At 51.4% G+C, this 16631-nt stretch overlaps 3 protein-coding genes across 3 annotated transcripts; all 3 read left to right on the forward strand.

Moving 5' to 3' along the window:
- Positions 1–894: 894 nt before the first annotated feature.
- On the forward strand, positions 895–3245 carry BGZ61DRAFT_177556 (uncharacterized protein). Its single transcript, XM_046237645.1, has 2 exons — positions 895–2106; positions 2168–3245. Exons 1-2 carry the CDS (start codon positions 1149–1151, stop codon positions 3163–3165), a joined length of 1956 nt encoding a protein of 651 aa, XP_046094972.1. The 5' UTR covers positions 895–1148; the 3' UTR covers positions 3166–3245.
- A 4737-nt stretch (positions 3246–7982) lies between these two features.
- Positions 7983–11197, forward strand: BGZ61DRAFT_568595 (uncharacterized protein; the record flags this gene model as incomplete). The annotated part of the gene is made up of 3 exons (XM_046256004.1): positions 7983–9857; positions 10167–10800; positions 10860–11197. The coding sequence occupies exons 1-3, from the start codon at positions 8019–8021 to the stop codon at positions 11195–11197; spliced, it is 2811 nt and encodes a 936-aa protein (XP_046094973.1). The 5' UTR covers positions 7983–8018.
- Positions 11198–11372: 175 nt separating this feature from the next.
- BGZ61DRAFT_291254 (uncharacterized protein) lies at positions 11373–12026 on the forward strand (the record flags this gene model as incomplete). Its single annotated transcript, XM_046238576.1, has 1 exon — positions 11373–12026. A coding segment is annotated over one exon (654 nt), but the record flags the coding sequence as incomplete, so codon positions are not given.
- Positions 12027–16631: the final 4605 nt, after the last annotated feature.

Genomic DNA, 16631 nt, shown 5'->3' on the forward strand with positions numbered 1-16631 from the left:
GATTGACGATATTGTGGCCGGGCCGCTTGACAAGACCACCCTACAACAACAATAAAGACCCAATACCAGTATACTCCGAGACGAAACTCAAGCTCAGCAAAGTCCATTTCCGTTCCTAGAGCTGAGATGCGGCCGATCTAAGCTGAGTGGGAGCTGAGCTGAGGCTGAGCTGCCTGGCTGGGCCTAGTTTCGGGATCGCAAAGCCCTGCTAGGAGTCGGATTCTCGTGCATACAGAATTCCTCCCTGATAGCCTGGCCAGCTCGGCCGACTTTCCCTCCCGAGAATCAGAACCGAGCCTCGGTAAGGTTATTTAGCCCCCCTGCAAACGCACCTCCAGGCGCCTCGGCATGGTGATCACCGATGGCGGGATAAAAGTCTTTTTATAGGCGACCCCAGGTTTAAGAATTAGCGGCATCGTCGCTGGAGATCAACCATCAGAGTTGGGCTTCGGGTTGCGGGTTGGCACGTGTGTCGCGAAAGGATAAAATAACACAATGAAATCAACCAAAAATCAGCCACAACGATACGCGAAATAAAAAGTATATGCACCGATGGAGAAAAATCTATTTGGTTTGATGAAATTAAATTAAATATTTTAATGTCTTCAACAAGCTTTTTATGCTTCATTCAAGTCAACAACATGAATGTACAGGGTAAGTCCAAGTCTATCCCTGTCAGGCCGTGGGACGGACGGTATCCCTGTCAATTCTCCGCGAGCCAATCAGGATCAGTTTATGTTACCAAACCCCTGTCATCATCTCCACACCTTTGATAAGATAAGACCCTGCCGGACCGCTACAACGTTGACCCGGTAAAGTGGGGCTTCCCCCCGGAAAAGAACAACGGCAACAGGACCACTTGATTGACAAATTACGTTAATCGTCTTGTCCGATAGAAAATGGAGAAAGCAACTGAATATTTATGTCAGCCCCCCTCTCACCCGGGATCCTCTGAATCCCAAGCTTTGGTTGTAAGCCACCTCATCTCCTTTGTTATTAGCCATGATTCACTGACCAATCAATTACTCTGGGCGTATTCACGGGGTTAAAAAAGCAAATATGAAAACACAACATAAAGCAATGTAGGAAATAGGAGAACTCCGGTCCTAACGAGAGTGTGAAATCATGGAAAAAACATCTGAAAAGTTATGGGTCGTCGAGCATTCACGAGCGCAACGAAGAAAGAGAGCCCGCGCGAACGTGCGAGAAATCGTCGTCTCCAACAACTTCAAAGAAAACAAACCCTGGTTCTCCAGGAATGTTCTCGCTACCCCACGGTCCGCCTAATTGACGATTCCTTTCATGTCCAGCCAGCCCAGGCTTGCTCCTCAAATCACGACATCGCAGTGGTAAATCCCACGCACAACTTGTTATCGTTGGCGGGGTTGTCGCGCCAGAGTCCTGGGCCTACTGATAGACAGTCTCTGCCAACTGATTCGCTAATTCGCCAAGCAGCAACTACGTTGCCTTCAGCCGTCCTGACAGCTCCTGTGGCTGCCGCACCACCAATACGACTTCCCGCACAGCTGGTGTATTGTCCAACACCCTACGGTTCGAGTGGTGCTCAGACAACCTCACCATCAACCAGCCAACGAACAGAAACAGGAGATGGTATGAGGCAGCCCACAGGACTCGCAGATACAAACCCGACATGCAATTCACCGCCTATACGTCAAGAAGATCACCTTGAAGTCGGCCGTTCCCGGACAGACTTTTCTGTGCGGACCCGAGAACTGACACGCCGCCGCGTTCAAAAATATCGGAACCGACTACATCGCTTACGAATCCCGGCAATTATCCCTACTAACGACCCCAGTTTCCCAGTCATCAGAAATTGCCAGGGGCAGTCCATCCCAGGGCCACCACTATCCACGCCTCGCTCTCATGCAAATCCACAAGCCGACCCGGAAAACTTGCACGCCAGGACGTTAGAAGGCTTAGCAGACGACGCGTCTCCGGAAGGCGCTCAAAATAGCAACGCCACCCTTGAACGCTTCATTCAAGCCCTTCAGGTCGAGGACACTCGAGACGACTCTGACTCTCTTGGGCCATATCGAGTTGCGTATGATCAAGTGTTTCGGATATTCTTCAGCTCCATCTGCGCTTGTATGTCTAATACTATCTTTGGTAATAACGTGTCATACGCTAACCGAACTCTTAACCACAGGTTCACGTCAGCTTGAAGTCGACGAGCCAGAACACACTCATACTCTTCAGGAGGCCGTGCAATACTTGCAGCACTCCCTTCCTCCTTTACCAACAATCTTCGGCGAGCGAGGTTCCTATAATCCTAGCAACTTCTTCCGGGATTGGGAAACTTTTCTCTCCAATCAACCGACGCAGCCTCTTTCCTTTCGCAAGTCACAGGCGGCCCTTACCCCATCAAATCTCTCTATCTCGCGGCAGTGGGATATTGACAGTGTTTGGTTTGGGGCGAAAGGTTTGCAGGCGATCCGGCCACCAAATGACTTCAAGCTCTCGTTTCTTCCCTCTTCAGCCCTCAATCTCTCCACTGATCAGGTGATTCAGCCGCATGGGCTGGATCTAGCAAAGACAAGACATATTCTTATGGGCACCTTCAATACGCAGAGCGTTCGTTTCTCCGCCTTCCTGTTCTTCCCCCATGCTGCTCGAGATTCAACATCGGCTACCAGGAATGCGCTCTCACTCGAGCGGCAGAAGGACCTTTACGACCACATCATCATTCCGGCAGCCTTTGAGGCAATATCTGATCCTTCTCGGCAGGAGATACCCCGAACGTATGACATCGCATATGCAAAGTCTCGCTCCTTCCAGGAAAAGCCTGGCAACAACCGATGGAAGCAGGACGACGTAAGCAGAGCTTTCCATCTCCAGTATACAGTCCCGGCCCAAGATCTCTCGCTCTTCTGGCACTTGGTGGCTGAAAAAGCAGACTCATTCCAGATTCCAACACAGCGGGGAGAAATGGTGTCATACTTTAAGAACCCTCGGTTGCTCTTTCAATCCCACGATCTGAAAAACACATTTGGTCAGAGGACTCTCGAAGAGACCCTGAATATGTTCCAACAGACCATCCTTCAGGCTTTTGATCCTACCCATCTGGATATTCGCTCTTGCTGGCTTGATATTGGGGCCCGCGACCACGTTACCAGTCCAGTGTGTCCAATAACCAAGGTAAGGTAAGGATTTTATTTCGCCCGGGGGGACACACCCCAGAGGGCCTTTGCGCTAAGCTATTTTCGTTTCGTACAGTTCTTCCATAATCACCCGAAGCCCCAAAATTTCACTTTTACTAACTGGTCCAATCTGGTGTATATGCCGTGACAGGCCTGCTTGAAGGCCAATTTCCCCAAGTGTTCAGCATCCTATCCTCAGCAGCTGAAGCCCGGTCTGTCAAAATGAGACTGTATGATGTTAGTAGGATTCAATCTGAATAGTTAGTGTGCCTGAGGCTTCTGGTCCATGTCAAGCCTCCCCGTTGCAATGGCAAATTTGATCGTCGCCCGTACTGCCCGCATGTCTGGTGCCCATTTGTCATCGTCAGACGCTGCCTTTCCTCCCAAGAAGAACGAGAGGTTTCCCATCTTTGCTTGTGGGCATTTCAGCATGCCTTCCCGTTGCTTTGTCCACTTTGTGCATCTGAATAGAAAATGTTTAACTGTCTCGGATGCTTGACCACATTCGCACATATCCGATTCTACTGCGCCGATGTTGTGCAGAAAGCTGTTTAGTCTTGCCATTCCGGTGCGGAGCTGGATCAGCACATCTGCTTCTTTCCTCTTCAGCAGGTCATATATAGTACGGGTATGCTTGCCAGGGAGTGCCATGTCTATCGTCGTCGAGTATTTCCCAGCTCTTCCTGGCGGCATTCTTGTTTGCTGCTGCTTGGTTATGACTAGTCTTATCCTCGTGGATCTTGCTTGATACAGTGGTATATCTGGTCTGCAGTCTCTTTCAGTGGCCCGCCGGGCTGCTGCTTTGGCTTTTGGTCCTAGTGCGAAGTCTTCTTCGCCTGCTGGAACCCACATCATCTGGAGAGAGTTGCCCTCGTCTTCAAGGCGCCCGACATGGTCGTAGATTTGCCGAATGGCCTGTTGGCCGGATTGTTGACGCGGCCGCCGTATGGCTTCTAGTGCGGAACGGTTGCTCGTCACGACGGTTATAGTCCGTCGACGCAGTCCGAGTGGCATGCATCTCAGCGCCATCTCTATAGCTCCCAGCTCGGCTATGTATAGGTTCAGCTCCTCCGTCGACCCAAGAGTGATGGAGTAGCTGGCCACTAGTTCGTCGGCATTGTTGAGGGCCGTATCTCGTACGACACCTCCCATGCCTACCATGCCCTCTCTCTGCGAGGAGCAGGTGGCAATGACTATGCCATCCACCCTCTTTGCTTCTTCCACCGCTCTCTCCCGGTCACGGTCGCACGACACCGGGATACGGTCTCTCCATGGCGGTAACGCGTACTCCCGAATGATCTCTATTCGTTCAGTGGCTGTTTCCCCTTGTACTTGAGCAATCCTCTGCATCGGCGACACGAATCGGCGACACACTTTCATCACCTTCAGTGTCGCCAACGGGTGTGTCCTGGGAAGGGTCCGGAGGTTGATCCAGAACCTTGTTGCTGCTTGCGCATGCCGTTCTTGCACCGGTTGGATGCTAGCTTCGGCCTCTGCCACCGCCGTTGCGACGGTCCGGAAAGCTCCCGTGATCGCCTGTGCTCCGATCATCTGTGCCTTGTCCAGCCAAGCAGCTTCTCTAATGCCACATGAGTGCGCCCACACGCTGGACGCATAGTCCATGGTGGGAGCTACTGTTGCTACGAACAGTTGTCTCGCCGTCCGCGGTGACAGCATCTTCAGTCTTCTCAGACACATAGCAGCCGAGAGCCCCTTTGCAGCGGCTCTAGCTATGTGTTCCTTGTACCGCAGTTTCGCGTCCACGACCACTCCCAGGATCTTGGCGCTCGCCTTGGGCTTGACTACTTTTCCTTTGATCATGAACGGTTTGTCGCTGGTACGCGCGGCGTTTCGAGTGAAATGCACGATGGCCGTTTTGTCTCCGTTGAACGTCGCACCGCTCCGTCTTTCCCAGCCCAGTGCTTCGTCTATAATTGATTGGATGCCGGCTCGATTCTCCTCCGCTGTTGATCCCACCACCCAGGCTGAGTAGTCGTCCACGAATGCCATCGAACCACCTTTTGCGTTGATTCTTCTCTGCTTGACTTGCTTGGTTGAGGTTGCTTGATTACGTAACAACCAACCACAAGTAAGGACCCTCCCGACCAACCACAAGCAAGCCTTTTTGGCTTACTCGAGTTAACTTGAAGTTACTCTACGGCAGCCTGCAAGGCTTACTGTGTCAAAAATCAAAACTTTCCTTTTTGGGTCATCTTCTTAAACTACGAATGCCCCCTCCGTATGGCCTGAGATCGTATTAATTTAACTCCTCTGTAATTGCGAATAGGAGGTATCCACCTGTAAGCGAGGGCACAGACAAATCTGATCACACTCATAATTTTCATCGAGAGTGAGTCTCTGGGCAACTGTCAACTAACGTGGCCACTGTCACGGGCCAGATGAGATCAACTCAAGAGGTACACGTTGGTCAAGGCCACTGCATTGCAAAAATACTACTCTGTACGGTGAAGTGGAAAGAGAGCATGCGGGCCGGCGTGCGCGCGTGTGGACGCATAATACCTAAAACCCTTGCGGTGGTCCGCCCCTCTCACCTACCGTATTATCTCGAAAAATTGGCCCGACCTGTGGATACATGAGAGAGCGGCAATCTAGCTGTATGTAGTTTGGCCCCTTCGCTTGATATTCTGGTATGGGGAATTAATGGGTCCTATGCAAGAAAGAGGAACCGATTTTGGTATCCACTGGTCGGGCCAATTTTTCGAGATAATACGGTAGTTACGTTTCGATCCCTGACCCTGGTTCCAGCACTCCGGGCGCTCCCGTCACAGCCACCATGGCTCAGATTTGCCCAACAAAGAGCGGACTTGATCATTAAGGTATACGGCAAAGTTAGTACTGAAATGGAAGACGTGCGCTTTATAGTTAGCCCCACCTGCCTTCAGCAAAATCCACAACAAAATCGAAAATTCCGCCCCTACTCGTAGCGGAAAAAAAGGGCGTAGATGGACCAACCTCGCCAACAGGGAAAAAATAGACCAGCGATTTGATCGTCTCAATCAAATATGTCTCGTATCAGTGTTTTCCAGCTCGCGCAAGGCCTGCGCTGTGAGTGGTGGGTGGGGTGGTTGCGTGGGGAAAAGAAGCAGCTATGGGGTTATTGCTTCAGTCTACCATGGGGTGGCCGTAGGCAACACTTGATTTCTGACACAGTAAGCCTTGCAGGCTGCCGTATTACTCGACTAAGTTACCGTATTGGGAAAGTTGCCAAGAAGTCTAACCTCAAGAGGGCAAGCTGCGACAGTAGCGCGCCCTGATTGGCCCATTCTTTGATTGCGTTTTATGACGCCCAGAAGGATCTCAACTATAGCCACGTCGGCGCCGAAGGATATGATATCTCACAAGATACCCTGACTCCACAGGATTGGGTCGATCTGGACCACTTCCTCAATATCCTCAAACCTTTCAAGGATCTAACAAAACGCATGGAAGGCCGAGCCAACAAAGCTGGCTCGGAAGGATCACATGGCTCACTGCATGAGATTATCGAGTCGCTGGATGTGCTCTTCAAGAAGCTTCAGGAGGCCGGGAAGTTCGCAGATGATCACCCTGACGTGGTGTCAACATACTATTCCCATGCTATTGATGCTGCTCGTGTCAAGCTTGAGGAGTATTTTGGCCTCACAGATGCCAGTCCTGCATATCGATGTGCAGTTGCCTTGCATCCGGCCAACAAGTTTACCTACTTTGAGCTTGAATGGAGTCACAATAAGCAATGGATTAGTGGGGCAAAGAGAGTGGTGCAGGAGGTGTTTGAACAATACGAGGCAGCAGCAGCGGAAGCGGACCTAATGGACGGAGCACAGCAGGAACTGGACCTGGAGGAGCTAGAGGAGAAGGCTATTGTTAATGACAATGCGACACTTGATCCACTCCAGCAAGCTCGTAAGCATCGTCAGAGGCTTGCTGTCACTGTGGGGTCAGCTAGACGGGGAAAGAAGCGGGCAAGACTGACGTCTGAGCTGGATGAGTTTATGGCTAGAACTAATAAGGCAGACCTGGATGTTGAGGATCCTCTGGAGTGGTGGGTTCACCATGCATCTGACTACCCTGTCCTGTCCAAGATGGCGTTTGACTTGTTCAGTTGTCCAGCAATGAGCGCTGAGTGTGAGCGTGTCTTTTCACAGACAAAGAAGGTCATTACAGATGAACGGAATCGGCTCAGTTCGGACACTGTAGCAGCGATTGAATGCCAGAAGCACCTGCTTCGAAGCGGTATGTTAGCATAGATCTACCACGGGAGCCACGTAATTAGGGAATGGAAAATAGTCGAGTAACGTCAACCAACCAAGCAAAGCAAGCCACTACTACCGAGTAAACCAAGTCAAGCAAGGGGTTCAGTCAACCAAGTAAAGTAGAGGGTCCAAATTTTGCTTTACTTGGTTGTTGGACACACTGTACCAGTCTTCCGCCCCATGATTCTCTAGGATCAGAGTTTTATACTCTATTATGGAAGAGTCAATGCCATCATCAACTTCATGAACAACTCCGCAAAATTTCTCCCAAGGCACGAGTCAATGCCACATATTTCCGCAGCTTTCTCCTTCGCGATGTCGGGGACTATCAGGGTAAGGCAAAGCGTACTCGAGCCTCGAACCCAGGACACCCTGACGAGCGGAAGCCGGGGATCATTCGCGCTAAGGCGTACAGCTGCAACAAGGAGATATTTTCGGTCATGTCTAGTGATTATGATATATTTGGGTCAGGATTTCTCCCGCTCCTCGCTCTCAACGAAGAAATGATCAATGATCTTTCATCAGCTAACAAGGCCGTCATCAAGCACCCACCTTCCGGCTTCAACGTAATTCCTTGGTCAAGGCGTGGGAGGCAAACAAACGCCATATGAGAGCCATTTCCAACACCAAGGCTCTCGCAAGCTATGGTGTCCGAAGGGAAATGACCTTTCGGCTCGATGCGATTCTCACGATGTGGCACCGTGGGTATTTCCAGCCCAACCAGAACCCCCACATAGGACAGCGGGTTTGGAACCTGTCATCCGCGTCTGAGTTGACAGAACACTTCCCTTTCTGGGCAGTGTCAACTCGAGATATCAACGCGCTCATGTTCACCCAGGCCGCAAGACTTGTTCTTCCACTGGATCATTTGTTTCAAGAAGCTGCTCTCAATTCCACGGTCTCCTCACCCGGCCTCATCCTTGCATTCTATACTGCCCAACTTTTTTGTCGGATTCTCACTTATACCCTCACCAGCGAGCAGCAGTTCCCGTACGACAACTGGATCTGGCTTCCGCGATGGAGGGTACAAAATCGCCAGGCTCGCCAGACCAGATCGTTACTGGAGCGGCAGGGCCTCGGGGTGGATGTATCCATTAGAAACTCTGGAATGCTCTGGATCCCCCGAGAATGCATGGACTGGTATGGCGGGCACATTGCACTGGACACCCTGATCCAGCTCTATATACCTCGGAATCCCTTCCAGCGAGGCCTTCTATCTCAGATGAATGTGCAGCGCCTTACCGCGTCTAAGGTCACCATCGAGCTATCTTTGAGGCAGTTACTTCAGCAGGCCCGGTCCGAATTCGATCACGGCCGTCGCCACAGGGCAGATGAAGTTGTTGAAAGAATCATTCTGCTGATTACCGAAGAGGTCGCTCGAGCTTACCACCAGCATATGCTTTCCAAGCTGCAGCTGCACTGGGGAAGGCTTCGCCCTCAGGTAGGACACAGTGTTCTGTCCAGTCTTAAGCGTCTGCAGCAAAGCGAAGAGGAGTCCGCGATGCAGGTCGGCCGCATCGTTACAGCTCAGACGATATGGGAAATTTACGATGAGGCTTGGACTGGTTACATTCGAACTCAGCCTGTTACTGACCCCGAAGACATGCCGAGAGATGTACCTTGTTGGATGGCAACGCGCAAGTATCTGCCACCGGACGACAGCTGGTCCAATTCTGTCTTCCAGCGCCTCTTTAACTGTAAGAGTATTTCATCTTGGAACGGCCTCTACTTCCTTGACCTTTATCGGAGGTTTAAGGGGCTCTGGGAAATGATCGAGGGTTATGCGGGCCCATTTGATGAACGATTCAGTCGCACTATTGGCGACTACATCATGGTTACATTCAACAGTGATCAAACCAAGGAAGTCGCTACTGATCGGAGGCCTGGGACTTGGTATCAAAGAGCAACATTCTTTCGGATACAGTACTGGGCTCCCTACTTCTCACCGCCTAAATGTGCTTCGCTTTCCTCCTGGAGCTCAGTCGATGATTATCAGCATCGGAATCCTGGCCTCCCACCAGCTACGATCTCGAGAGCTATCAACGCCATGGAGTTCCAGAACCGTTCTAATACTTTCACACAACTATGGATGCGGTTGATCATTCAACACGATCAGCTACGCGAGGCCAAACCCAGGGAGAGGAATCGGATCTGTAAACAAGCTATGGAGTGCTTAGTAGATCTTATCGGCCCCCAATGGAGCTATCAGGGCGATTTGGCATTTGTACTGCCCTGGAAGTTTTCTGAGTCAACGGTGGGAGGCGGACAGCGCGAGGACCCATTCCGTTTTCCCATTCTGACAACATCTGCCCGCTTCTCGACCAAGCCCGGTCAGCCTACGATTCTGTTACCATCCCGCCATAATGTCATGGCTCTGGTCGGTGCAATTGAATCCCTTCCTCGACTTAATCAGACAGTCCTTCGGCGAGCCACATGGATCCGCGAGGTACTCCACAACAATGGGCAGCAATATGAACTGCGCAGTCATCTTGAGGCGAAGCAGAGAGAGATGGACATTGTGACTCTGCCCAATTCATTACTCCGGGAATTTTTGGCTCAAACTGAGCCCCCCCAAAAAGAGATTCAAGTCTTTGACACATTCAATGAGATTTGAGGGCGTATGGAGAACAGAGACGAAAATGGGTCGGATGAGGGTAAGTCTACGGGCCCGCGCTGCAGAAAAAGCAAGGAGACCATAGCAGGAAGTACTTTGAGCGAAGTAGACACTGTAACATATCAAAAACAGTCCTCATAGTGCAAGTATTCGCCTGCTCAACGGCCCTCCGTCGAGCGAACGCGTCTCCGCGTCCAACGACACCGCGACCAACAGCACCTTGTAAGGGTACAACAACTTGTTCAGGAGGTTGCGGTCACTCAAGAGCTGCCACCTACCGTCAAATTCTCTGCCCTGACCTTACGTGATGATTCAACCCCATCATCTCCTCCCGCCCAAATCCAGTCTTGGTCGGGTGACATATCAGACGACCAATCTGGTCCCGAGCCCGAGCTTGAGACAGCTCCCTTCCCCTCATCTCCAACTGCTTCGCCCATGCATATCGAGGATGACGATGGTGATAACTCCGAGGGCTCCACGTCCGATATCAATCCCGTGTCACAACCGACGACCTCAGCACCATCATCATCGCCCGGCCTTCCTCGGCAAGACGGTCGGTTATCCCAGCCGAGAAGTTCTCTTTCGTCAACATCAGACTCGCCAGACTGGTTCGTCCCATCAGTCTCGCCTTCACTTGGGCCCGAGGGTCCAATCCTCGACGGCTTTCTCCAAGCGATCCACGACCGGGATACTGCCGGCGGCCCCGATTTTCTACGCGCGATGAGCGATGTGTATGATCGCGTACTTCGTACTTTCTTTAGCTGTCAATGCGACTGTAAGTCATCCGACCCGACTCTTTTCAGTCCAGAGGTGCTTACATCATGCTCAAACTAGGCCCAAATTCACGCGAGCTTGCCGAACCCGAAGACGCCCACACTCTCCAGGAACGAGTTGAGCGTCTCAGCCATTCCCTCCCTCCCTTGCCGGCCGTCTTCGCGGAGCGTGATAACGCATGTGATCCTCGCGCCTCTTTCCCTCACTGGCAAAGCTTCCTCTCCGACCAACCTGCCGAGCCGCTCTCTTTCCGCAAGACACAAACTTCCCTCTCCCAGAACTCTGTAACCATCGCGCGACAGTGGGATGTCGACAGCATCTGGTTCGGGGCTAAGAGCCTATCAGCTATTCGAGCCCCCAACCAGTTTCGACTCTCTTTTTTCCCACCTCAAGAGTAACATCTCCACCAACCAAGTCATCCAGCCTCATGGTCTTGACCTAGCACATACGCGGCACACTTGTATCGGCTCCTTTACCACGGCCGGCGTCCGCTTCTCCGTTTTCGTCTTCTTCCCTCATGGAGCCCGTTCACAGACACGGGCTTCCGCAAACAGTCTCTCTCTCGCACGGTTCAGAGATCTGTACGACGAGATAATCCTCCCGGCCGTCTACGAAACAGTTCCCGATCACGCCCGGCAGGAAATCCCTAGCTCCTATGACCTTATCTACTCAAAATCTCGTGCCTATCAAGAAAAGCCGGGTGCTGGCCGCTGGAGTGCCGAAGACGAGAGCCGGTCCTTTCGCCTGGCATACAACATCCCTGCCGATGCCCTCCCGCGCTTCTGGGCGTCGATCGTAGAGAGAGCGAACTTGTATCGGGTCCAAACACGGCGAGGGGAAGACGTTGCCTACTTCCAGAACCCTCGCTTGCTTTTCCAATCTCATGACTTGAAGAACGTATTTGCGCGACCGAGCCTCTACGAAAGCTTGGCTCTGTTTCGAGATATGATCTTGGCCAATCTCGACCCAAGCCAGCTCGACATGCACTCCTGCTGGCTTGATGTGGGGATGCGGGACCATGTTAGCAGACCTCCATCGTCATCGCGGCCACAGGACGCTCAGGGCAGGGCTGAACCTTGGACGCTACTCTGGAAAAGTGAATGCTGCCGTCATCTTCATAAGAGCCTTCAAGATCTGGTCCCAGAAGCCCCGCTTGACGCCAAATACTACCGTTCTTTCCTCCTCCGCGATGCAGGGACCTACTATGCTAAGGCGAGGCCAAGCCGGGTCCCCAACAGTGTGTCCATCAACCAAGTAAAGCAAAAATTAGACCCTTTGCTTTGCTTGGTTGATGGCACCCCTCTGCTTGACTTGGTTTACTTGATGGGAGGTCCTTGCTTTACTTGGTTGGTTGACATTGCTCGACTGACTAGTGTCTAGTTTTATATATAACGTGCATGACAAGCATGTGCACCAAACAAGCATGTGCACCAAAAATCCGTCAATCTCTCCTCTTTCCCTCTGATCAATTGTTTCTCAACCACAAAACATGTCACAGTCAAATAAAGAGGCAAATATCCTTCTTGCCCTTCAAGCTCTTCAAAATAACTCATCATTAAGTCTCAGACGCGCCGCAAGGATCTATGAAATTGATTATTATGCCCTACGTCGCCGACAGAATGGCATTCTTTCTCGACGCGATTGGATCCCTAAATCACGCAAACTATCAAATCTAGAGGAACAGATCATTATTCAGTTCATTCTCGACCTAGATTCGCGAGGATTTCCTCCGCGACTGCGTGGTGTGGAAGAAATGGCCAACCGACTGCTCGCTGACCGCGACGCGTCACCCGTCGGCAAGCGCTGGGCTTCCAACTTCGTCAAGCGACACCCAGAGCTTAAGACGCGTTTTTTTCGCAAATATGACTATCAGAGGGCTAAATGCGAAGATCCGACTATTATTCGCGACTGGTTTACGCTTGTGGCGAACACAATCGCGAAATATGGTATCACCCTTGCTGATATTTACAACTTTGATGAGACTGGCTTTATGATGGGTATGATCGCAAGCGGAATGGTCGTCACAGGCGCAGAAAGGCGTGGAAGACCGAAATCAGTCCAGCCTGGAAACCGGGAATGGGTTACGGTCATCCAGGCTATCAATGCGGAAGGCTGGGCGATCCAGCCGTTCATCGTGGTTGCGGGCCAATATCACCTCGCCAGCTGGTATCGAGAAAGCAACCTCCCGGGCGATTGGGCCATCGCCACGACCAAAAATGGCTGGACTGACAACGAGACGGGTCTTGAGTGGATCAAGCACTTTGATCAGCACACAAAGACCCGATCAAATGGTCGCTATTGCCTTCTGATCCTCGATGGGCACGAAAGCCACCACTCGACCGGCTTTGAGACATATTGCGAGGAGAACAACATCATCACGCTTTGTATGCCACCTCATTCGTCTCATCTACTCCAGCCTCTTGACGTCGGGTGCTTTGGGCCACTCAAAAAGGCGTACGGTCGGGAAATAGAGCATTTGATTAGATGCTCTATAACCCACATTTCAAAGACCGAGTTCTTTCCGGCCTTTTACGCTGCCCACCAAGCCGCTATGACAAAAGGCAATATTCAGGGAGGTTTTAGAGGAGCCGGGCTTGTTCCTTTAGACCCGGAAAGTGTCATATCCAAGCTTGATGTGCAGTTACGGACTCCAACACCTGTTGAGGAGGAGGCGAGCCTCCCCGACCCTTGGGTTCCAAAGACCCCAAAGACCGTCCTTGAGGCTAGCTCTCAGTCTGAATACCTCAAAAGACGAATTAGAAGGCACCAGAGCAGCTCCCCGGCATCTATTCTTGAGGCACTTGAGTCATTTTCTAAGGGAACAAAGGCAATAATGCATCAGATAGCATTACTGAAGTCTGAGAACCAGATCCTTCGACAGTCAAATGAGGTACTTAGCAAGCGGCGTAGAGCAAAAAGAACCCGCCTGCAGAATAGAGGGAAGATGACTGTAGATGAGGGAAGGGAAGCAATTGATCAGAAGGATGTTGGTATGCAGGTAGTGGCCGAATCATCGAGAAGTGGTGGTCAAAGAGGATCGGCGCGACGGAAGGAAAGCCGTTGTGGAACATGCGGCGAGACCGGGCATAACGCAAGAACATGTCAGATCGTTGTTGCGATGTCTGGAGAGGAGTATAGCGATTAGTCTCAATTGATTAGATGCTTTGTTGTGTTTTTTTGCTATGTTTTATCTTAAAGGTTAAGTGAAAGTGGTGCACATGCTTGTTTGGTGCACATGCTTGTCATGCACGTTATATTCCCCCCCCTCTTTTTTTTTCTCTCTCCCCAACTTCACCCTGGTAGTAGATCTACGATAACATGCCGCTTCGAAGCAAGTGCTTCTGGCATTCAATCGCTACTACAGTGTCCGAACTGAGCGCCATGCCTGTAGATTGCTGAAGGCTGGGACTTGGAGTTAATGGCGCGCTTATGGGGCTGGCGATATCGAATGGATGGCATTGGCTTCCTATCATAGCGGATATTGTCCCAGTCGATAGGGAAAGGGCACTGAGCGGCCTTCGGCATCTCTCTTTCATGAGAAAGCGTTGAAGGAGAAGGCCCATCATTGGACACGTTGGCCGGGGTTGAGGCGGCGCTAGGAGCGCTCGACTGGGCGGAATTGGGTGACTGAGAGGGTGCCCTAGGAGGGGGGTCTTTCCAAGCCTTCCATGGGGCTAAAAGAATGGATGCGAAGACATATTTTTCTCGGTGTTTGTATGATTAGAATAATGGTTGATTGATTGATTGATGCTTTTCCGCCCTGTAGGCTCATGTTTGCTGCAAGTTTTTGCGAGCGAAGAACTGAAAGATAGCAGCCAATCAGGGTGTGCTGGTCTTGCCGTTCGCCCAATCAAAAGCAGGCGTTTTAAGAGACTTGCCTAATACGGCAACCTAGTCGAGTAACCTCAAGTAACTCTGAGTAAGCGAAAGGGCCTTGCTTTGCTTGGTTGAAGACCATCTTTACTTTACTTGGTTGTTACGTAATCAACCAATCCCAACCAACCAAGTCAAGTAACTTGGGGAGCGACCGCATGGCTGAGGAAGTCACTAGAGCCCACGAAGGGATGTGATACGATTGCTAGAGTGGCGATTCGAAACACTTCTCGAAATCTCATTATCTTCTTTATTACTTTTGAAATACCCGGTAGCCGCTTGGCGGAGATTCAGGCCTTTGGTGGATGTCTGAAGTTGCGAACCCCGCTTCAGACGTCATTGTCGTCATGGAAGGCGAGCCGGATGTTCCGGGCGGGGGATATCATCGTCCCCTGCGTAAAAGGACCAGAACGACAAGGGCATTGGAGTCCGAGCAGCAAAAAGGCGATATGGAATGGCAGGAGGAGGAGAGCAGTGAGGGAGCTCTGAGTCATACGCGAACTAAGAAAAGAACCACGCCTAAGGCAGCTGGCAGCATGACCGAGGCGATCCAGGGTTTGAAACGACTCCTGGAACAGGATTTCAATCAAAGAATGGAAGCAATGAAGGCAGAGTTTCAGCTCGAGTTTACAAAACTTAGCGACCGCATGGCTGAGGAAGTCACTAGGACCACGGCCCAGATGGCGCAAGAATTGTCACAGGCTCGAGAGCAGCTCACCCTGGTTTGCAGCGAGTTGGAGCAGACCCGGCTACAGCTGGACACCTTGACCAATGCTCATGCAGCAAGATCGCCTAGCCAGACATATGCAGATGCTGCCAGAATGACGCCTGCTAGTATCACCACTCAAACTCCATCCACGGTTCGATCAGCAACCCCGGAACCGGTGTTCTGCACAGTAGACACATCTAGGGTGCCCGAGGATCATATCGGAGATGCTACACCAGCAGTGCTTCGCAGGACCATTGAACAGGAAATGCGAACATCTAGCGACCAACCTAGTTGGCGATGTGTTGCAGTGACCAGAGATGGACGAAATACCAACCGCCTGAGGGTCATCGGTAGGAACGAGGAAGAACTGAAGAAGATCAAGACCATTATTGAGGTCAAGAAGGCTCCAGGTGCGAGAGTCCTTCGTGACCAACTGTATCCAGTCAAAGTTGACAATATCAACCGTACCGCCGTTCTGGACCAGGAAGGCAAGGTCCTTCCTGGAGCAATGGAAGCCTTGGGCCAAGAGAATGAAGTCCAGATTGCCAAGATGGCCTGGTTGAGTCGCAAGGATAACGCAAAGGCATATGGATCCATGGTGGTATACCTCACCAAAAACAGCGATGCCAGGAGACTCTTACAGGAACGCTACTTCCTTGCAGCCGGTGAATCGGCTTATACCAGCATGTTCGAGCGGAGAACCGGACCGATACAATGCTACAACTGCCAGGAGCTTGGCCACAAGGCCTTCTCGTGCAGCAAGAATCGGGTATGTGCGAGGTGCGCTGCCGAAGGCCACCATCATCGTGAGTGCCAGACGCAGGTACCCAAGTGCGTACCCTGTGGTGGACCGCACGAGTCGTTCAGTCGAAGCTGCCCGAAACTCTACCCTACTCGGCATGAGTAGGATATTCCAGGTAATTCAACTTAATGTAAGAAAACAGGACACGGTACACGAGAGCCTAATGAACGATACGCGACTCCAAGATTTTGCAGTTGTGGCGGTCCAAGAACCACAGGCATGGAAAAGTGACGGCAAACTATTAACAGTCCCTATGGGGCATCCCAGATGGATTAAAATGGTCCCTACGATTTGGAGAGATGGCAGATGGCCGATCCGGAGCATGTTGTGGGTGAATAGGGACTTGGAGGCCAACCAAGTACCAATACAGTCCCCGGACTTGACAGCAGCAGCCATACGACTCCCGGACCGAATAATGTTAGTTGTGTCAGTGTATGTGCCGGGACGC

This window comes from Ilyonectria robusta (assembly GCF_021365365.1).
Source record: "Ilyonectria robusta strain PMI_751 chromosome Unknown BGZ61scaffold_49, whole genome shotgun sequence".
Lineage (NCBI taxonomy): Eukaryota > Fungi > Ascomycota > Sordariomycetes > Hypocreales > Nectriaceae > Ilyonectria > Ilyonectria robusta.